Source organism: Acanthopagrus latus, chromosome 23 (genome assembly GCF_904848185.1).
Source record: "Acanthopagrus latus isolate v.2019 chromosome 23, fAcaLat1.1, whole genome shotgun sequence".
Lineage (NCBI taxonomy): Eukaryota > Metazoa > Chordata > Actinopteri > Spariformes > Sparidae > Acanthopagrus > Acanthopagrus latus.
In genome coordinates this window covers 10,788,284-10,811,164 of record NC_051061.1, presented here as the reverse complement: position 1 = coordinate 10,811,164, position 22,881 = coordinate 10,788,284, and the positions used below count along the sequence as shown (strand labels likewise).

Sequence of the window (22,881 nt, the reverse complement as noted above, 5' to 3'; positions counted from 1 at the left end):
ATACTGATATTCAATTAAAAAAAAATCTGAGTGTTTCTATTTAAATATCCTAAAATTCGAATTAATCCTGAGTGGAATGGCAAAATTGCCCAAAAATGGATGGAAATGGCAGAGAAAAGAGCAAAACCTCATATCACGGTGGAATTGTCCTTTAATTGCTGCCACGATCAAGCCCCCTTCCCTTGTTTCCTTCTCTTATCGAGCCCCCGGTCGTCTTTTTCTCTCCCTCTGTTTGTAACAAGGGATCATGTCAGCCCATTAGACCTCTGTTGAAATATGGATGAAGAGATGAGAGAGATGAGGGCTTACGGCTCCCTTCTCAACCTGATCCTCTTCATCCCCCTTCTCCTCCTTCTGATCTCTGTTATCCTCACTCTCTTCAGAGAGAGTGATGAGAGTGATGTTTGAGCACTACCCCTGAAATTCAATATAGTTCGCCAATCGCACACATTGTTCCAAGGAATCATCTCATTAATTTGACAATGTGCTGACTCTGGACGAGCATGTCTGCGTCTGTAATTGCCTCCCATCAAGACCTCGACAACAAGTCTCTTCTTGAATCAGATCTTTAATCAAATTAGACAGAACATGCACTATTATCCTGATGAGGGGTTATTTAATTAAAGTATTTGTGGGTTTTTTTGTTTTTTTTTTTTCTCAGACTTGTTCATCTCAAGGAAAAATGTCCATTTGCTGCGGGCGTTCACTGAAAGCAAATTAATCATAGTTTTCCACACTGAGCACACAGATTATGAGACCATATGGTCAGACTTGTGTCGCATTATGTGGCCCCCGAGGAGCTCTGTGCGGTACAAACTTCCCCGCAAATTCTCAGATCGAACCAGTGTTGTTTTTGTGATCCTCTTTTAGCGTCTGTAACTTTGAAATAAGGCTGAATTTGAGGGGTTTTTTTTGGTTTTTTTTAGGAAAGATGACAGCTTGCGGAGATGGGAAATATGTTGTCTTTGTCGTGTCCGGTTTGTCAGTTTTAAAAGGTGTGATTAATGTTTTGCAATCTGTGCTCTCATAGTAAGAAGCTGCAGCTCTCATACCAACTGCTTGCCGAGCATATGACTATGCAATATGTATATAGTAACCTATAGCTCAGGGAAGGACATGGACCATGAGTGTGGGTCCTGCAGACTGAACTTGCACTTCCCTCTCCTCAAATGAGATCCTCCTCCTTTTTTTTTTTTTGCATTTAAGCGCTCCACAGCAAGAGTTAATATGTAATATGCTAATGTCCAGAAAGGCCAGCTGGACTAGCTTCAGATCTGAAGTTGGTTAGTCCAAGTCCACTCGTCTTTTGTTGTCTGAAAGTGCCCTTGATGTAGCCCTCCTGGATGTAACATGGATGGTTGAGAATCTTCGCAGCAGGCGTGGACTAGCAATCTGGCAATTCTGGCAAATGTCTGATGGGCCGGGCCCACCTGGTGAGCCGCAAGGCCACCGCCAGCAATGTGGGGGGGGAGGGGATGTGACCCGCCATGACAACAGCCCAACTAATATTGAAATAGCCCATGTGATTTGGAGGATGGACCTGTGCACCTCCTCAACACCCTTCAACTGGATCAGTCCATCCAAGTGGTCGCATTTATTACTCAGAAATGACGTCGGCAGTGTCGGTGCCAAGCAGAACCGATGCTAATTCACCCCCCGGAGCGACTCCTCCCGGGGTCGAGCGCTCTTACTTTTGCGAAGGCGAACAGGTGCTCCTCGTCTCAAGATACCAACGTGGAGCGGACCACGTCTCCTGGTCCTCTTGTCGGTCACTCGCGGGCGTGAGCGGATGCGAGGGAGGTAGGGAGCCGGTGGAGAGCTCGCGGAGCAGATGGCGTCACCGCACGCGACCAGTCAAGTCGCTATTAAAGACTAAAGGGGTTCAAAAGCGCTCTTGCATTTGGTGTGCATCGAGTGTTTGTCAGCGGCCTCCCCTTCTACATGGCTTTTTTGGGGTTGTGACGGCGAGATGGAATACATTCCAGGCAGGGGGAGAGACAGATGGCTGGAGGGAGGTTGAGAGCTGCTGAGGATGGTCGCTTGTCACATCAGAGTCTGACTAGTCCCTGCAGATGTCAGCAGCACAGTCCTGTCATCGCCCCTCTGTCTTTCTTCCCCGCTCTCGCTCCGTCCTCCCGTTTCCAACAGTCTGACCCCGCGTCCGATCCAAACTCGAGGCTTTTTGAGTAGACTGCACGCGACCCGCCAGACTCTCCAGTATCTATCTTTTTGCTACCCCCCTCCCACGCACGCCTCTTTCAAATTCCTTCACTCGCCTATTTCACCAGCATCCCTTCTCACCCCTGACTCGCCTCCACACCCTCAGTTTATATTGGTCTCCCTCTGTCTGTCTTTCCGTTTTCTTCCACTCCGTCTCACTGAGTCACGTCGTTCTTTCGCTCTGTCTCTCTCACGCACACACACACGAGCGCAGAAAGTATTGGCTTATATTTCCCATGGTGTCTGCAATACATTCAGCTTCACTAGCGGCAGCAATGTACTGGAGCAAGGCACCTGCTGTGCTGAGCTGATATGAGGAGAAAAGACAGATACACAGTCACACAAATGCAGACGCACGCACACACACACACACACACACACGCACACACACACCATGAGCTTTCTAAAATATGGATTGAAAATGTAATTGTCTGTAAATGCAGACGCCGCGCATAACCAGAAAAAAAACTTGTGCTCACAGTTTCTATTACAGTTCTACATTTGTCCATCATGCAGAGAGCATACAGACGTACGCATACACGTGGATACTGACACACACGGCATGTGTTTGTGTCTCGGTGGCTGAAGGCAACCCGTCTGCTCCCGTTGCCGTGGTTACAGGCCGCAGGCTCGTCTTGAGAGGTGCTCCAGGTCTCCGCCTGCCGTGCGGGGCTCCGAAGTTGGCGCGGCACGTCCGTCTGTCGCCGCGTCCCTCCGTCCCCGCGGCGTGCGTCGTCTGCAACGCATGCGCCGCAGTCGTGCACGCGTGCCTTCCTCGCAGCACTTCCTGGCAGCAGCCGAGAGCACAACACATTATGTGACAATTTTCACGGGGGCTAAACGAATCATGGCTGCAATTATGAAATTAGATTGCAGTTTCTTGGATCCTGTAATGAGTCCACTCCCTTCTGTTACTGTTTCATAATTGCTTATTTTCCTGCAAAAAAAAAAAAAAGGCAGACAAAGTGTTTATTATTTGCAAGACGAGGGGCGGGGGAGCTTATGTGCATTTGAATTGAGGGCCTAAAGGTTTGCTGATTTGAATGCACCGCAGCCAGAGCCATTTAATACACCCGGTGTCTGCTGCTTTTTCCAACAATCCAGTCTCAACCCTCAGTAAGTCAGTCCTTTGTTTATCAGTGGAGCCTTCACCAAGTTCACAGGAACACTCAACTCCTCTGAGTTATAATGCCCAAAACCTGCCTGTGTTCTCCGCTTATGTATTTAAATTGAGTAAAAGCACAGCCTACACGTCTCCGTACTGCTGACCATGTGCTGACATTGCATTATGTGCATTGTATACCTAGTGTCCTAGTGTCTGAGGTAAAATTGAATTGATTTAAATTGGGCCTTTATCTTGTTTGGAAGACGGCTGATTTAATAAAAAAGCAAACCCCTCTTAAACTGACGCTGGCAAAATCTTTGATTAAGCTCTCTGCGGTTTATCATTCGTTAATTTTACGTCATCTGTTTTACTTTTTGCACTGCACAGAGTAGGCGAGGCACAATCACAGCTGATGTTCATCACCGCGTTTTTGTCTTCTCCTCAATTTGAAAACCAGTTTAAGAAGCAACACATGACAAGTTGTAAGTTTTGACAAGGGTCTCTCCGGGAGTGTTCCTCTTTTTCTCCAGATTTTTGAAAATGTTTCACACTTACTTCCCTGTTTGACTTATCGTAACCTGTTCCTGGAACTGAACAATGCATAATCCGATCCATCAGACCACAAAAACTCTCCTGATTTGTGAGGTCTCATGGTAGTATGGCTGCAGAGTGGTTGAAGTCACGCAGTCAACATACAGTATGTGCCAGTGCAGACAATAAACAACAAACCGTAACATCAAATCAAGCTAGTTTTAGCAAAACATGCATCTTTCTCTCCCGTTCATCCCTCTCCGCATGGGTTTTGGCACCATCACTGAGGAGATGACTCTGTGAAACTGTGCCTATACTGGTAGAAGGAAACTCAACATCATTTGGCTTACATCGTCACCTTGACTTCCCATTGCACTTCATACCGCATCCGAATGTGCTCCTCGAAAAAAAAAGGGGGGGAAGTGAGATAACATTAACTTCACGCTGTGCACCCTGTTTAACTGCATGGCGAGATGCTCAGAGAATCAAAAGGAAGCTTCATCATAGCTTATTCTCTCCTCCTGCTGCCGGAAGGCAAATCTGTGGTTCTTGGACGTTTGAGACCCAGTTCTATTCATCGCGCGACACACACACACTCTTCGGAAAGCCGTTTTTATTTTGAGGGAAAGTCTTACCACGAGGGCTGCCAACATTGTTATCGAGCAAAGGCGGATTTTTTTATTTATTTTTTTTTTTTTTTGCAGGGGAAATGTATGCAAAAGCATAATTCCTCAAATATTAAAAAGTGTTTTGGGTGGGAGGGGCGGGGAGAGTGTGTAAGCAGACTCTTTTCCTGGGGCTGCCGAAGTGAAAGTGCTTGCTGAGACAAGCATAGCAGCACTTACAGAACACATACCGCAATTTGCTTGAGGCTTTTAAGTTGGCGGTTTACTTAGGGTTAGGTGCTCCGGTGTCCGGAGAGCGTTTGGCCCACAGGGGTAGGAGAGTTTTCTCGAGAACATTGTGAACTCTGCAGTGTCGCCTCATGTCGCCATTAAAGGTTAAATGTGGGTATTTGTAGCGCTAGAGGGGTACGGACCTTAGGTTGCTTGTTTTGCTAAAATTGTGTGTTTACAATGATGGAGATCGAGGCAGGAATCAGAAATGTTAAGGCACAAATATGACGCTTATACAACAGCAATATTTCCTTCCATATGTGCAGCTCTAACATATCAGCATATTTGGTTGTATCTATTATTTGTGTCAATTAAATAGCGTCACCACGATAATTTCACCCCGTAACTACATATTATACCAACGAGTTGAGTTGAAACAGACGTATGTTTGAAATTAGTGTCATCTTCACATATATTGAAATATATATTCAAGAATGGACTTGCAGTGTATTACAAGATATATCAAATGGTCCATTCTCTATTGATAAATATACCATATATATACCACATGTCAACAAGTTTAAACTTTTCACTTGAATTGTTACACTCATGTCCTTTCTAATTAATAGAAAAAGGAAACTAATGCAAAATAGAATTATTTTGACAAGTGACAGATACACTGACATACAGTCAAATATATGGACTCCTTACATACTTTATATTATTGCGTAATCTCAATGTCAGCTGTCACATTGTATGTTTTAGTACACTGCATGTCACTATGCTCGTGTCCATAAGGGAGCAGGTTGGCAGACACTATGGAAGGATGGTCAGAGAAGTCTTGTGGACCAACAGGGAAGCAGAGACGAGGCCAAGAAGCTTGAGGGTCAGAGAGCAACCCATACGCACGCCACGCACAATAGATGGACTCATTGATCAACTGTCCCAGAAGAAACGGGGAAATTAAAAGAGGGATGAGAGAGGGGTGAGGCAGGTGGGGAGATCCCTGGCAGCCGGCCTCGCTCCTTCATCATGTAGAGAGAGAGAGAGAGAGAGAGAGAGTGGCACAGAGAGAAGCGAGGGCACAATACAGCAGCTACAGAGTCAAAACAAATGTGTGACTGTCTGATGCCAAGGACAGTGGGCAGGCACACTCTTTATCAGCTTGAACACTGGTTGACCTGGACATCAGTCCACGCCGACGGATTCTTCCTCCAGCAGCTGGGACCCTCCTCGCTGTGTCACACACAGTAGTGACACACGCCACAACTCCGGATCGTTTGTCGACGGGGGAATTTGAAACCGGACGGGACAGTGGTTGTCACAAAAATCACGATGGGGGTGGGGGTGGGGGGGTGGGGGGGCAATGTTTGTGTGTATGCTTCGATAAAAGCAAGAATGCTGCGTGTACACATTAAGTGCGTGTGTGTGTGAGGAACATCGGGTGACCTATCATGCTGCGCTCTCATTGGGAGAAGAGACAGGCGCAGGCTTCAGTGCCACAGTGAGAAGCAGAATGTCATTTTGATTCACTCCGAATGAGACTGAGGGTTTTCACACAAACGCGTGTGCGCGCGCACACACACACACACACACACACACACACACACACACACACACACACACACACAAACAAGCCCACACACACACACAGACACATGCGGGCACCAAGGAGGGGAGCTCTGCCGAAAAAGCGTCGTTGTAAATTACAGCGATCGTATTCAGACATGAGTCATCCTGTTCTTAACAAGCAGACACACACACACACACACACACATACACACACACACACACACGCGCAGCTGTTGATTTGGTGCATCCATTTAATAGAGTCATTCCTACATTTTCCATGGATTACATAAATGCCCACACTGGAACACACACACACACACACACACACACACGCTTCTTTAACAATTTTACAGCAGTGAGGAAAATCATACAGAAATAGAATTTGGCTCTTAAATTATTTATACGAATAGGAAGTCAAATCATGCAGCTAACATGTGAAGGATTTTTTTTTTTTTTTTCTCCATCTCAGTCTTAGTGGAGACATCTTTGTTATTATGTTTTCACGTGACAGAGAAAAAAGAAATGCAATAAAACTGAAACTGAAGCAGACACCAAAAGTCCACGTCTGATAACCAGTCGGGATTCAGAGTGTTAACGTCAAAGATTTCCTTTCACAGCCGAATGAGATGCAATATTTATATATTTGGACTGTTTTTGAACTTGGAGTAGGTCACAATGTTCCTGGGGGAAAAAAAGCATTAAGTTCCTGCTAATGCAAAACAAAGCGTCCTGCTGCTGCAGCTTCACCTGGTAAAACACGAGTCGACGGTTATCATGAAGTAGTCACAGAAAATGCAATTTGTGGCCTCGAGCTTAGCACTTACCGCTACTCTTAATCAAAAATGCGTCTCAGGAAAATAACCATCTGTATTTTTGACAGCTGACGAGTCTGAAATCTGGCAGGAGGTAATGGTGCGAGGAGGAGAAGCCTCAGTTAGCTGTTAAATGAAGAGCTGCGGCATCTCAGCCTAAATCTCGAACACTGAATGATGGAGAAAAAAAAGGCTGATTATTGCCTGTCTTCTTTAATGAAACAGCAGTGGTTTGTTTTGCTGCCCCTGGAATCCTGTGACCTGTATTATTAAAATGCGTGCTGTTGCCATCAGTAACCACAGGTGTCGCCAAATCCACCAGGACTAAAATCTTAAACACTGCAGCTTTAAAGCAAGATTTAAGAGGATCTCTTAGCAGATATGGGATATATTACTCATGATTATATTTTTATTGGTGCATAATAACCTGAAACTGATAAAGGTTGTGTTTTTGTTACCTTGGTATGAGACTTTTACTGTATTACTACACAGGAAGTGGGTCCTCTGTCGTGGATTCAAACATGTTTTACCGCTAGCCTGTCACAGATGAGCCACAGAATGGCTCCAGGAAGGGTCTTTTATGTTTTTCATATGGGGCCACAGTTGATGAGGGTTGGGTGAGGGGTATTTTGTTGTTTGCCATCTGCACTAGAAGCCACTAAACCCTTTGCATTGGACCTTTAATGGCCAGATGCAGGCAAGAGGTTCAGCATATTATGGTTAAACTAAACCTTAAGACTTCTAAGTGTTTATATCCTGCCTCCAGGAAGGAAAAAAGATTTTTCATTAGAGCAAAATAAATAAGAAATGCGCTCAGGTAATAAATTGGTTTTACACACGCACTGGAGTGCTCCACTTTTACATTTTTATGACTGAAATGCATCATTTTTCTACAGCTGTTCTCCTGCTAGAGGTGGTGAAAATAAGGCCCTTTTTTGTCTTTCGAACACATCATGAAGGCAGGCGGAGAGACAAAATGAGAATCAGCGGCGCAAAGTGAGGATCCTGAATTGTTTCATCAAACAGAGAGACAGAAAGCTTGATAAAGTTGGAAAGCCCCAAATAGAGAGAGAGAGAGAAAAAAAACGGATGAAAGACGGGGGCAAGTGTGTGACGAAATGTGTATTGACACAGAGGGACAGGCATAAAAATAGGTAGAGACACAGAGAAGAAGAAGCGGGGAAAGATGAGAGGAGAGCAAAGACAGAGAGGAGGCCCTGTCCACGTGCTAAAGAAGATTAGACGTACAGGAGCGAGAGGAGAAGCGGGGGGGTGTGGAAAAGACGCGATGCTGAAGAGAGAGGAAGACAGAGACAGTAAAAATGCGAGCCGAGCCTCCTCAGGCGCGCGTGAACGGTCTCCAGGTGGACACTCAAACACTCTGAGGGTAAATATCCCACAAGTAACAGCCTTAAAAGAGCAATCAAATTAAATGCTGGGCCTCAATAACAGCATGCCTCCCCTCCTGTTCTCCTCAAAGCATCCTCAGTGTCAGACTCAGTTAACGCCCTCCCAAAGTGATTAGGGAGTGACACAACCAGCCATCAGCGAGCGCTATGGAATCAGCTGGGTGTGAGTCAGCCGCACGCTGCTTCATTTTCCCCGGAGAGGGAAAGGAGGGGGGGGCGGGGTAGCCATGACAGAGAAACTGAACTCAAACCAGCGCTGATTCACGTGTCGGCGCAGAAGGTGGAGAGTCATGCAAGTGCCTGCAATGAGAACCCCTTTTTCACACAGGGGTCCTGCAATACTGCGACACAACTAAGAGCCTTGATAGGAAGGCAAAGGTCCTACACTTTTGTAATGTATAATACAGGGGTCGCCAACACGGTGCCTGTGGGTGTCTGGTCACCCGCAGTGAGCATATGAGTCGCCTTCAGGCACCTTAAACCTAGACTGTCTTCTAATACATGCAGCCTATGGAATGTGTAACAGTGTTTCCCACACGTGTACTTCACTTGGGCAGGCCAAAGTGTATCATACTTTTTTTAAGCCGTCCAAAAGAGAGACGCCATCCGCGACTGATTAACTAGTGGACAGTCTTCCCTCGCAAGGACTTCATTTTCCTGCATTCTGGTGATTTTTTAACAAAATGTGTACACAGCAGCAGCAGCATTTTTTTATGTGTTAGACTTTCAACTTTGCTTGTCATTCTCGGGGAAAGCATGCAAATTAATTCAGCCCGCTGGTGTGATCTCTGGAGTTTTCGAAATACATTTTTTGTATTCCTTCAGTCCTTCTTGGCCCCTGGCCCCTCAGAGAGTCTGTCCAAGCCGCCGCTTTGTGATGGTCATTAATGTCGGTGCGACCGCATGAAAAGCAACAAAACCTTTCCGTTAAAAAATGCAAATTCTTCTCTTTAGGAAATCTAGTATTTCTTTCTTTTCCGTATTTCTTCATCCATCCCGAGGATGAGGCGCGACATTAGAGCAGGGTACGCTGCGAGTGTCCTGAGAAAGTCTGGTACGTTTCCATGTACGTATACGCACTGATGCTTAATTCTGGTTTGTACCTTTCATACAGAACAGAGGGGCAGAATGACGGCACTACATTCCCGCTCTGAACAAGCTGTGGTGGCTAATGAGTGCAGAGGGAAGATGAGTGTTTTCTTCTCAGTCGGCTCTGCCAAGCCTTGTATCCTCAAACTCTGAGCTGTGAGGCGATGGGTGAGAAAGGCACTGCGACCTCACACAGCGTCTGTCCTTTGTCTCCTGCCTCTCCTGTGTTTGTTCAGAGTTAAGTCCCGAACTCTCATGTCTCCCGTGCTTTTTTTTTTTTTTTTGCATCTGTGTTTGTCTATTTGCTCAGACTGTCTGCCTCACTCCTCCTCTCTCTGCAAGTTCAGCCCCTCCGTCGTCGGGTCTCGCTCTGCCGGCACAGAACCCCGCGGCGGCTTCTTTAGTCGTGCTGTGGGAGTGCTACGTCCGCACGCACACATTTATACACCGCGCAGGTCTGATTGATTTTTCATTGCCTGTCGAGGTATAATGTGTCCCAGAGTGCATCCTGTTTGTTTTTTCGCTGGGAGGGCAAAAAATAAATAAATAAATAAATTGTCCAGCGTTTGCTCTGCCACACCTGGGAATGAACGAACAGCTGAGAGAAGGGAGGGACAGAAGGAAGAAGGCGGGGGGAGGCGACAGCTGGGGGAAATTGAAATGCTATTGAAAGAGAAGAAGAGATGTAGAAAGGAAAAAGAAGGAGCGCTGTAATCCAAAGGGGGGTTGGACCTTTATTATCAGAGAAAGGTTTGTGGTGAAAGTAAGAAGAAAAGGCGCGGGGACTTGTTAATAAAATTTCTTACCACACACCGTTGTGGTATTATTTCTCCCCCATTCCACCGCCACCCCCAGAGAGCAGTGCTAAAGAGATAGCAGAGAGGAGCCAGGATACAGATTAATGGAGAGTATGGCCTGTGTGTGAGCGTGTGTGGTTGTGTGTGTGTGTGTGCAGGAGAGAGGCATATTGTTAAAATGAATAACAGAGATGTTGCACGCATAATCCCCGGGTAAAAGGAATTGCTGCGTGAATGTGTATGTGTGGGCCGCACGCCGCAAGTGCACTTCAAGATTTCCAAAGAACATCCTTGAGCTTCAAAACATTCTTTTATTTATTTATTTATTTAATTAATTTTTGAGTTTTAGCTTTTGTCCTTACAGCAGATATTCAGCTGAATTGGAAATGAAGTGCGTCACAGGTTCAGTGTTAGGTTACCCACGAACGGAAGCTGCTGCACAGCTCTCTGCAGTGCGATTATTACAGCGCCTGCGCACAAAGTTGCACGTCTGCTTTAAGGATTTGATTTTTAACATATCCTGTACGCACGTTCATCCACAGTCATCAGTGACTACGAGCATTATAGGGCAGGTTGGGGGTTACTGGTGTGTTCATGCGGGGATGCAAGGGGGAATTCTGCAAGTGGTTTCAGCGTAAAATAATGCTTTTCAAGTTCTCGTGTCAAAGGTGGTCAAAAACAAAAAGTCACACTGAAAACCCCTGCACTCTGCGTTGGCTTATGCATTTCTTACTATGCTATGAATCAGGAGTGCCCAAACTTTCTCCCTTGCAGGGCCAAAACAGAAACTTAACCGCAGGGGCAAAAACCTTGTGTAGCATTTTTAAGATCCAAAATGGCACCAGGATCAAGGGCATAAGCAGACATTTATATCATGATTATTTCAAGGTGCAATATGTAAGAATTCGCCACCCGGTGAATTCATAATCAGGCATAATATGGGGCAGTAGTTAGTAAATGCTGCTGACAGTTAGCTAACTCAGGTGTTCTGGACTTTGAGTTAGGGTAGCTTTTGACTCGGCCAGGCCTGATACCTTTCCCACATGATACTTTACATTTTGTTGATCATTTTTTAGTACATTTTCAAATGTTTACGACATACATTCTTACATGTTGCACCTTTAAACATATATCTTTTTTGTCTAGAAACATGCAATGGGCCAATTTGAACCTTATGGTGGGCCAACTGCTATAAATCTTTAATACGCTGGCTTACATTAATCCATATAGCAATCATATATGGAAAAATGAGTTGGTCACACGCGTCTGCGGCTCAAGTTCAAGTCTGACAATTGCACGGCTGCGTTTGCCACATGGAGGCACTTTTCCCACGCGGCGCCACCGGGGAGCATAAACTCTGTAATGTCAAAGTTCGCGGAACAAAAGACTCGAAGCTCATTGTGCGCCGACAAAAAGCGAGACAAAAAAAATAAAGCCTTAAGAGGATAGAGTGTGGAACTAGAAGAACGTAAGCTGACAGCTTAAGATATGAAGGAAGTGAAAAGCTGTTAAATACTTTTAAACTGCATGACAGTGATTATGACATGCACACATACAGGGACCCCGCTATCGTATACATATTATACATTTACTATGTGAATGCGCTTTTTTGGTTTATTATGTTTGCGTAGCATTAACTGACACAGTAATTATCTCGTATTAACTCTTTAAGAAGGGCCGTGCTGTCTGGTGCACCAGTAGAGGCGTCAGAGAGTATGAGAGGAGCTGAACGATGAAGGGCAACGGTTAAGGTGAGCACCAGTAGGACGTAGAGAGGCTCTGAGGGCGAAGCGCCCGAGAATGTTCGTGAAGTCCAATCAATTGGACCGTCGCTGGAAATCCGACCCGAATCCCTCACAAAGAAATCCACAGTCCAGCAGCACAAAGCGACCGAAAAAGATCGTCCCCAGGCTTGTGCAGGCGACGGAGAGGGAGGGTCTCGTTTTCCACATCCCGCTACTGTCCGTTCACAAATTCTCACACAGAGCTTCTTTAAATATGCCACAGTTGCTATGCTAATGTTACTGGCAATTCAAAAAATATCCGAGCAACACCATGCTGTATCTGTCATCACGTTAAACGAATGAGGCAGTAGTATTGACTCTCCCAGGTCTGATTCCATGACTCATCCCAGCCCTGTAGCTAAAAAAGCTTGACTTGAATAAATCTCACCTTATTTTCCATTGATGAGCAGCTCACTGGCAGAACGGCGGCTCTCTGACCTACTAGCTCGTACGATGTGCTGTGTACATGCTGTGAATGAGTCACATATGCATACACTGAAATGTGTCTTGTGAGTGTGTGTGTCTCCATGTTGGTTCATACCTTGATGATTCAAAGGAAAGGTTCCATATTCATATTCATACAAATCTGTATTTTCAAATGCAGGCTCAGATGATCTTTTCCTTTTCCTTTTTTTCTCTTGTTCTTTTATTTGTGGCAATATGCAGCCACATTTCTCAAAAAAGTATGGATCAAAATTTGTTGTAGCGCAAAACCCTTTGAGATGAACTGTTTTATGTCATTTTGGGTGAGAAATTTTTAATCGGAGAAGAACGCTCTTTATCGACTGATTTCTTTTTTATGCCTGAACAAACTAAATAAACAAACTCTCTTTGTTTTCATGACTGAGTAAACTGAATAGACAGGCTGACCTTGAAGGACAACACAATTTCACACTGTTTCACTTGGTTCGTGTTTGGCGGACCCAGCCAGACAGTGTAACGGCGACCTTATTGTCCTCCGAGAACAGCTTCTTTATTCAGTGATGGAAAATATATACATATCTCTGAGTTTTTATTACTACTGCATTAATATTGTAAATATTGAGATCCTGAGTTTGAATTACCATCTTAAGGATGGCATCTTACCTTAAAACATGTCCATCACTTCGTTAAATTGTGTTTCCTCTATAACCATCAGAACAAGTAGCCTTCATCAGCAGTTTTATTAGAAATCATGGCTCCTTTAGAGCGTTTTGTCGAAATTTCCCTGGGATCTGCTGGGGATTCATCCATCAGGACCACTGTGCCTGTTAAAACTTAGACCACGCACCACCCACGCACTCTACACGGGACTTAAAACAAACGCACCCTGCGCACTGAAGCTAGCAGGTAGCCTGTGAAGGCTTCGCGGGACAGAGTAGCACTTATATCAAAGTTCAGACTACACACACACTTGGAAAGTCTCGGTTAACACAGTTAATTATAATTATGTCAAAATAAGCGAACACCGTGTGAACGTACAGTTATGAGCAGGTGAGCTTAGCATAAAGGTGTTTTCACAGTGATGTATCAACCGCGCAGTTGAGCTAACATTTTGTCTTTACAGTAACGTTAGCTTAGTGTCACAGGTTAGGTTGGGGGTTAACTACTTAGCTTATATTTCCACGACATAACATGAGGTATCAAGTCAAATGTGCTGTAATGCACTCGCTCAAAGATCATTTCCCCGCGGCGGGACTAATGAACGATTACGTTATCTCGAAGCACGTCTTCATGCGCCGTCAGAAAATTTCAAAAACAGGCTCTTCCTGCAAAACAGATGAATGAAGAGATGAGGAGACAGATATGAGGGAGGAGGGCAGACGTGTGGAAAGAAGTTCAAAGAAGAGAAGTTCAAGTGTCTCAGATTTAGAGGGGAAAGTGAAAAAGGAAAAGCAGATTCAGGACTAACCCAGCAGTCAGGTGGTCAAAGGTAAGGTCAGGTGAGGTAATATAAGGCGGATCGAAGTGATGTTGAAAATGTGCTTTAAAATGATCGACACTGAACATTAACTAAATAGAATAAGATCAGTAGTTTTATGCTGTGTAAGGTTTGTTTATGGTTGAATTCACAGTTGCTGCCAGTTGTGATCAGATGAATAAAGTCACATAAAATACTGGCGGTCCACCGAAAGATCAGACTACTTTAGGTTTAGTCCAAATATCTAAGTTTACATGCTATTTTCTGTTTGATCAGACACACCTGTCCATCTATCCATGCATTACCCTCACAGGTCTGTAAACCACCATTTCATTTTACTGCCTCAGTGCTGCTGGCTGTGCATCTCTCCCCGGCTGCTATGCTCCTTAACCCCAGCCCTTGTTAATACGTGGTTCGAGAGGATTAGCATCATGGTGATCCTGCTCAACTGCGTGACACTGGGCATGTACCAGCCCTGTGAGAACATCGACTGCACCTCGGACCGCTGCCAGATACTGCAGGTAAGCGAGGCCCCAGTGTGTGTGTGTGTGTGTGTGTGTGTGTAAGAACAACATTTCAACGCCCTGATGAAGTGATAGAACAAAATGATGAATTATTTGACATCAACTCAGAGCAGCTCGCCACTCTTCTTGTCACTGTTCCTCAAGCTGCGGCACAGACAAACACTGCTGCAGAATATTTCTCTCCTGGAAGGTTTTATATTCTCTCCTGCTCTCTGAACAGGGAATTTGGGACCTGGTTTGTTTTAATATAGTCCTGTGGAGCCGCATGTGATTTTGTCACTTCATGATGAGAATACAGCTAGTGGAGCAAAAAACTGTGGTTGTGGGAGACCACAAAGGCCACAGCTGACAAACTTTCACCCACAGGCTTTTATTCTACTTCTGCTGGAGTTTAGAGTTGAAACCACTGTCTGAAGTTTAGCTGCAGTGTGTTAATGAGACTCTTGATCTCTATACTTATAATGCAGCTGTCCCCAGACACTGTATACAGTACTGTGGGCCTCAGTCACCCCCGCTTCCCACTGTCGCTCCGACAACAACTTCTAACTGTCACAGCTGGCTGAGGAAACTCAGACACACTTCTTAGTGCTGCGTTTAAAAGTGTCTTTAACTGAGCAGCCCATGTCTATTAAATAGTTGTGTTTAGCTTCTGAAGTCTGAAACAAAATTAGCCGGTTAGATTATCAATATGTCACAGTGCTGCCACTGTCATCGGCTCAGTGGTCGATGGCTAACCTTGGTCATTCTCTAAATGACCAGAAACAGAGCATCTGATGAAGCATCATTGTTATTTATTTATTCATTACTTGGTTGATCCTGTAACAGATCATCATGTACAAAAGTTTTTACGGATAGATTATTATTATTCTATTGCAAATTGGCAATATTTTGCTTCCGTTTCTGGTAGTAAGACGTATAGAGTTGATACGAGTCCTATGCTACAACTGTAATTGACCATCTGGCTGAAGAATCAGTGTGTGCCTGTGGGATTGTAATTGCTTTTAGCTAAAGGGAACATTTGGCAGGCTCAATTTCAGGTGTAACAAAGACGACCTAATTTTGCCTCGCACGCTTTTTGTTGGTTTAAATCCCCGCTGACTTTGAAAATGTGTCGACAGTAACCTACGCTTGAGGTGTCCGCTATTGGTTTGTCCCACGTGCTGCTGCGAGTGTTGTCCGGTTGCACTGCATTATCTCACTTGCCTACAGCACATTAGGGCGGATTATCATATCAAATAAAGCCCCCCCCCCAGGCCAAACTGTAATAGGTTTACTTATCTCATTGGATTTTCTCTTCGTTGTGCGGTAATTTCCAATAAACATTCACTGCCATTTGAAAACTGTCCGACACATCCGCCTGCTTCACTTTCCTCTTCTCACCTCCGCTTCCATCCATACTGTCTTTACCTCTCCCTATGTTTCTATTCCCCCATCCTACACTCTCGTGCTCTCTCCCTTCCTCCGTCCTTTGTCTTTCTAACAAGCACATTGTCTCCCCAGGTAGTGTGAGGGGTCCTGTTCTGGTGGTTGCTAATGGTAACAGGAAGGATTTTGCTGACAGAGCTTAGATAGTTAGAGGAGGCCCTCACATGCCTCTCTGGCCCTCGGTAAAATACAGCATCTCCACCTCACTTCCTGGAGGAAAGAGGCAATCAGCCATGAACAGTGTGTGTGTTATTAGGGTGCAGCGAATCACAAAAACTCATGGGTTTGGATCGCAACTAACAATTATGATCTCATTATCGATAACTCTGCCAACAATTTTCACGATAAACAACTAAAACCCAAAGAATCTTCATTTATCATCATACATGGCGAGGAAATGCAGCAAATCCTGACAATAAAGAAGCTGGAACAAGCTTTTAACTTAAAAATGACAGTTAATGGACTGACGACTATGTTGGCGATCCATTTTTATTCCGAAATAAATCGATTGACTAATCATTGCAGCTCTACTTAGGGTTAGGATTGAACTGATTTAAAGATAGACAACGTTGACTCACTCTCTCAGTGTACAGCCCACAGTACTGGGTACTGACTGGCTACATGTCAGGAATAATAGCCTGTCCTGAAGGTGACTGTGGCTTCTGGGTGCTACTGAGGGGAGCAGCAGATATTGCCAAAGTTCCAATATGAATATTAATCTTCTGACCTTTTTCTTCAGGATGACAGGCATGTCCCATTTCAGTTATGCTGAAATGCTTGAAGACAGTGTCTATGGGATCATCGCGCTTCACAGTAAAACACAGCATCTGTCTTGTTTGTCTTCCCAAAGAGATTTAGAGAATAATTAAGAGGTAAAAGTGACAGTAAAAGTGTTTTGCACACTGTTCCTCAGTCTGCATGTGGGCCAAATTGTGGGTTATCTGTTCAGATCAGGGATCAGCTGTCTTGCTTTACACCACCAACACACCTACAGATGTAGCGTTGTACTTCTTTGAGGTGTAAACAGAATATTTAGAGACAAACAAACCTATCCCCACATCCAAGTCACCGCGAGCATAATGTGTATCTTGGGTGTTCTGACCATTCAGCACTAATATCTTGCGAACAACTAATCACAGCATGGCTTTCATTTGATTCAAGTAAATGAGACGAGGAGAAGCCAATTAAAAGTGAAATATCAATGATTTTTTTTAATGTATTAGTGAGTATTTTGCCTGAAAGCCAGGAATTTTTAACAAGCTGACAGCCAGAGACTGCCGTGAGGAAGAAAATTGCACTGCAAGGAGGTGGAGGTTCTCTCCAGCCGGCTCTGCCCAATTCAAGTCATGCCCGTATTTGCATAGTCATCTCATGCAAATAGAAAGTTGTTATTCTACCTAAAATGGATTTGATTGCGACGGAGCTCATTATACCGTCAAAGCAACACCTGTTCACCTTTATAATGAAGCTTCAAATGTTCAGAAAACACACAGGCACTTTGTAGAACGACTATCCTATTTATCAGCGAGTGTGAGATGTGTCCTCACGGTGCCTTTGGATTTGTGCGCTGATTGCTCTCGTCATTTACTCATTCATAAGCAGAGTACGACACACATGCATATTTTATTTTAAATGGCCCTCCGTCGGAATCCTGATGACCTACTTACCGCGTCCGCTCCTCCTGCCAAATAAGTGGCACAGTGACAGCATGTGAAGTAGCTTCCACACCACAACTCCTATTTCATATCATGAAAGGGCCCGTTACGAGACAGCCGCAACCTCTTTACAAATCATGTTGACGATAAAACCTGATAGGCTGACTGAGGAGGAAGCTGGCGGTGGTGACAAATAACTATGATGAATTCATTCCCCTTTCACTCAAGAGCGGAGCGCGACAGGGATCCAACTGGTGCAGCCAATGTCGGATTACATGCGAAGCGCGCCGGCTGCATTATTTATCAAAACATCATTTAAACCGCGTGTGAGACTGATCTTCTCGTCTCTCCCATTGCATGCTGCCAGCTCTGTGTGCTGTCTGTCTGTGATTGAACGAGCGTGGATGAAACACACATGTTGGCCTCGAACACGAGGCACTGTCTTGCCTGGTGTATACAGACAAAACAATGCTTGCGTGCGATCAAAAAATTTGCACATGTAGCCTTGTGCACTCACGTGAATGCTGAAGTTCACACACCTACAAGTGCACAGATGTGCCCCAACTCATTTCCCTTACGGCTTTTAGGTATCCTGAGCCCCATAAATAACTAATGGTACAGGCAATGTGCGCACTTGTAGAAAAATGGAATGGATAGCTGCTCATCCCATCTCTCGACTCTCGCTATTTCTGTCTCAGACAAAGCAACCTCCCCTGCCACTGCCAGTGCTGCAACATGAATAAATCCCCAAACTTTCACACACCATTTATCTCATTCAGTGTGCTCTGCAGCTACAAACACCATCTTGCAGTTCATCAGTGCTGAGTGAAAAAAAACATCTCTCTTCTCCAATTGAAGCGCATTACTCCTGGTTGTCTGACGTGTGCCACGTATCAGTGTTTTTCTAAACTGCCGTGGGTTATTGTTGAGGCTCTAGTCTGTCATTTAACTGCCGCCTGCAACCCTAAAAAGGTAATAACCTTGTGGAAAATTGTTTTCCCGTTGCGGCATGTGTATTGGTTTGTGCCGTCTGATTTGTTGAGTGCACAGTCTCTGTTCTCAGGGCATACTAAGTGCACTTTAGAAGCCTAGAGCAACATTCAGTTCCTTCGATCTCTGAAAATTGCGAAATGCTATAGGATGAGGGCCGCAACAGTTTGCCATGTAGGAAGGTATGAACCGTATCATGCGTAAAAAAATTCCAACATGTCCGATTAGTGATTTTCAAGTATTTTTATCAAGAGACACAACAGAAAATCTGTAAGTCCATAAAAACAGTGCTCGGTAAAACAAACAGTATTCAACCCATTTGATTTTCTGAAAATACAGAAAACAAGAAAGTAAGAAATATAAGGTAAAGAATAATTAAAAAAAAAAAAAAAAAACACAAGTAAGGTTTGGTTTCCATCTTCTACAGATAACAACTTGCCCATAGGCTCACGTGAACAGGTGGTTGGTTGTGTTGTATGCTATTAGGAAGGGGGCACTGGGAATCTGTCAGAATAAGCAATCAGAGGGTTCCAAACTTTGTATTAGTTGGTCCTTTTTAGAAAACAACATGTCTAGGAGCCATGCAGATGCTTTAGACAATGCAAAATTGTCGTCCCATTTGGAAAAGTTTCTTTCGCTTAGTTTCGGGGGTGGATGACAGGTTTTAGAACAAAAAAAAAAAAAAGCTTGTTGTCATCTATAATCCAGATTATGACCAAGCAACAGCCATGCGGCTTCATCGTGTATTTGAATTTCCAGGCCTTGGAACTCTCTGTGTCAAGAGGCAGCAGCTTGAGTTATAATATAGTAGGAATATGTAACAAGGCAGCAAACACAGTCATAAGGCCTCGGGCGAAGCACTGGGAAGGAGTTTTGTTCCGCATATACAATAGGAGGTTTAGCCAGCGATCTTTACATAATAATACAAGCAGCACATGGCGGGGATATGAGCTCATCTCTCTCCCTCTCTCACAGTTCATCTCTCACTGTCTGTCCTCTCTTCATCCTTGTTTCCCTGTTGTTTGACCTGGATCTCCTTCACTTTCTTCTTCCTGTTCACTTCTTAGTGTTTCAAGTGTTGCAGCGTGGGCTGGTGCACATTGGGCACCATATGTTTCGTGTTCTTAGTTCGCACATACACACATTTGTCTCTTTGAGGCCATTCAGACCTCAATGTTAACAGCCAACTTTGCTCAAGCAATTACCACCAGTGTTTTTATAGTCGCTACAAGGGAGCGCGCACAAACGCATTAAGAGAACATCAGTCTTGAACATCACATATGCTGTTAGTGGGCTATTAAATCACAATCGGTGGTGTTTAAAAAGGGGCAGCTGGGTGAAAATAACTAATCTGACAGAGCTTTGAAATGAACGCTGCTGTGGAGTGTGAAACCTGCTTCACTCTAGATGTGCCAAGATTGCCTTTGAAAGGTGGAAAATAGAGGGTCATGGATCTTTTCTAGGTGTTGTATATGTAGGAGGTCAAAACCAAAATTCGCTCAAGGCTTGAGAAGTGTGCACATGCTGTTCATTTTCTTGTGGTGCTCTCAGACTTGATCTTTTTCCAGAAAGTATGCTGTTAACAACTAAAACATATGACCTTTTTTTTAAAAAAAAAATCTCATTATTACCTGATAGATAATAGGCAGTATTTGTCTTCATAGTCATGCAAATGGCGCTCATTGAACTGAACTGAAGGACAAGTGCTCCTCATTCACAGAGAAACTGAGATTGAAACAAAATGAGGAGGGAGCTTCAGCAACAGCTTGAGCCTACTCATTTCATGAGCACAGCAGACGAAACAGATGCCTGGCTTATGTGTTTCATCTATTGCTCACTTCCCTCCGTCTTTATCTCCGTTTGTCCCCTCGTAGGCCTTCGATGCATTCATCTACATCTTCTTTGCGCTGGAGATGGTGGTAAAGATGGTGGCGCTTGGGATCTTTGGCCGTCGCTGTTACCTGGGGGACACCTGGAACAGGCTGGACTTCTTCATCGTCATGGCTGGGTGAGCAAATATCTCGTATAGTGTTTGCACTCATTCCAGTTAAAGTCTCCATGTCATGATTTCTATGAAAACTTCTGATTTTGTGTGGATATTTTTGGCAGGTGATAAATAAAGATGCAACTTGGATAAACGGGCAGATAAACCTTTGTGGCCAGTCAAAAATGTAGCAGAAAAGAAGAAGTCTCATGAAGAATATTGTCTGCCAAATATGTTGTACCGTTAAAACTCATTGTGTGTGCAACACTGTAACAGTAGACAGGGCTTGTGTGGGGTGTCCTCTGAGAATGCCACCATAAGGCAGCAATCTCTGGTACTCTGCCACAGACATTACAGTATATGAGGGGAGTGGGCACTCTGCAGTATGCTAGAGTATAGGGTATTCACAAGGGTAAGGAGAAAAGCGTTGTTTTTAGGATAAGGACAAATGTTTTTTTTTGGGACAAGCGCATATGCTTAGATTGGAAGTAAAAACAGTTTGGAAGGTTGACAAGAACAAGGAAATAAAATTAAGGAATGGAAGATGGAAGCTGGGAATTAAAAAATCACAGCCGCGCAAAACAATTCATGGCACTTGCCCACAAAAAAACACGAATCCCCTTTTGGTATCACCCATGGAACTTTATTTTGAAAAAAAAAGCAAAAAAGACCAACAAAACTGTCCAATCACACACAATGTTACCTCTGAACATACAAAAACACATGCTAGATAGATGCATGTGCACAAAACTAAAGCAAAGTGTGAATGTGTGTGTATGTGTGTTTGTGTGCTTGCATGCATGTGCATGTGTGTGTGTCTCAGTGTGTGAGAGAGAGACAAATAGGGCGAGAGGCTGGTATAATAGTAGACAAAAAAAGGCAGGGCAACAGACTTACCTGGCTGGTTAGAGAGACATCCATCTTCATTTGAGGATCCCAAGTGGATGCTCATAGGGTGTGCGTGTGTGTGTGTGTGGCACAGAATTACACACATAGATTACCGTCTGCCAGTTTATCCCTCTTGAGTTTGCTTAATCTGTGTGTGTGTGTGTGTGTGTGTGTGTGTGTGTGTGTGTGTGTGTGTGTGTGGCATATGCATTTGTGTGAACAATTCAGCCTCAGTTTTTCCTCTTGGCAGCATCCATTAGATTAGCGTGTAGGCTAATTGCAGAGGGCATTGCCAAACTTGCCAGGCCAATTCACAGCCGACAGTCTGCTATGAGCTCCATGTCTGTTACCCACGGGCACCACCTCGCACTCTCAGCCTCCCTCTACCTCTCTTTCTTCCCCTTTCTTTCTTTTTCACATGCTCGGATGAACATCCTCCCTTGTCAGCCCCCCCTTCAGACCTCCAAGCTTCCGTCCACACAGTCTCTAGAGGAGGGTTCATGCTTTTGCTCCGCAACCCTGCCACACACAAACTCAATCTTTGAGTCTGCTTTATTTTATTTATTGTATATTTTATCTTGGCTTAATTCACCACGCTGACACTTTTTGTTCACAGCTTGTCTGGTAGCCGCAGCAATAACAGAAATGTGGCAGCACATCTCTTTGGAAGTGTCCACTGAGATTCTTGATCCGGGGAGAAAGCATGACCCTTTCTTGTTTTAGTTTTTTTTTTTTTTTTTTGTCAGTCCTGTCTTCCGTATTTATTCTAATGTATGCCTGAGACGGGTTGAAAAACCTTACCATGTCCAAGAAATGATAAAGCACTTTCTCACACTGAGCAAGACTGACTGATGTTTGCACTGCAATCAGCAAATATTTGACATTTTCTGCATGAAATATGACAGAAATTATTGATCTATAATCAAAATAGTTGCCTTTCCCCCCGCTTCTGTTAATCACCCAATCACTGCAGCTCTGATTCTGCATATGCAAAGAAACAAAGGCTTGATTACATTTTGTGGCCCTGCCCTTCCAGCATCAGCACTGCATAATTAAACAGGACAAAACAAGAGCACGCCGCTGCTTCAGTTCACCCTTTTCCTTACTTTCTTTTTTCGCTGTCAAAAGAAAGAATGTTGTTCCTCATGTACAAATGATGCAGGTAAACAGTTTTCTTGACACTCAGATGGTTACTTTGTTGTTAATTTGACAGTTAAGTCACTACAGATTTTGCATGTCAAGATTCAAGACTCAATTTTCCCTCTCTCTCACATGAAAGGTGCATCTGATCTCTTCTCACCAGGTCTACTCCAGGTTCCCCCTCAAGCTTTGCGTTTCATATCGATACAAACACGCACAA

The 22,881-nt window shown here is 44.3% G+C and overlaps 1 protein-coding gene across 6 annotated transcripts in view; it reads left to right on the top strand.

Moving 5' to 3' along the window:
- cacna1ia (calcium voltage-gated channel subunit alpha1 Ia) overlaps nt 1-22,881 on the top strand; it is a 159,999-nt gene that overhangs the window by 67,813 nt on the left and 69,305 nt on the right. For all 6 annotated transcript variants that reach the window (XM_037089683.1, XM_037089682.1, XM_037089681.1 and 3 more), the window contains 2 exons: nt 14,465-14,576; nt 20,524-20,657. In XM_037089683.1, the coding sequence (XP_036945578.1) occupies nt 14,465-14,576; nt 20,524-20,657 (246 nt within the window). The remainder of the gene's footprint in view (nt 1-14,464; nt 14,577-20,523; nt 20,658-22,881) is intronic.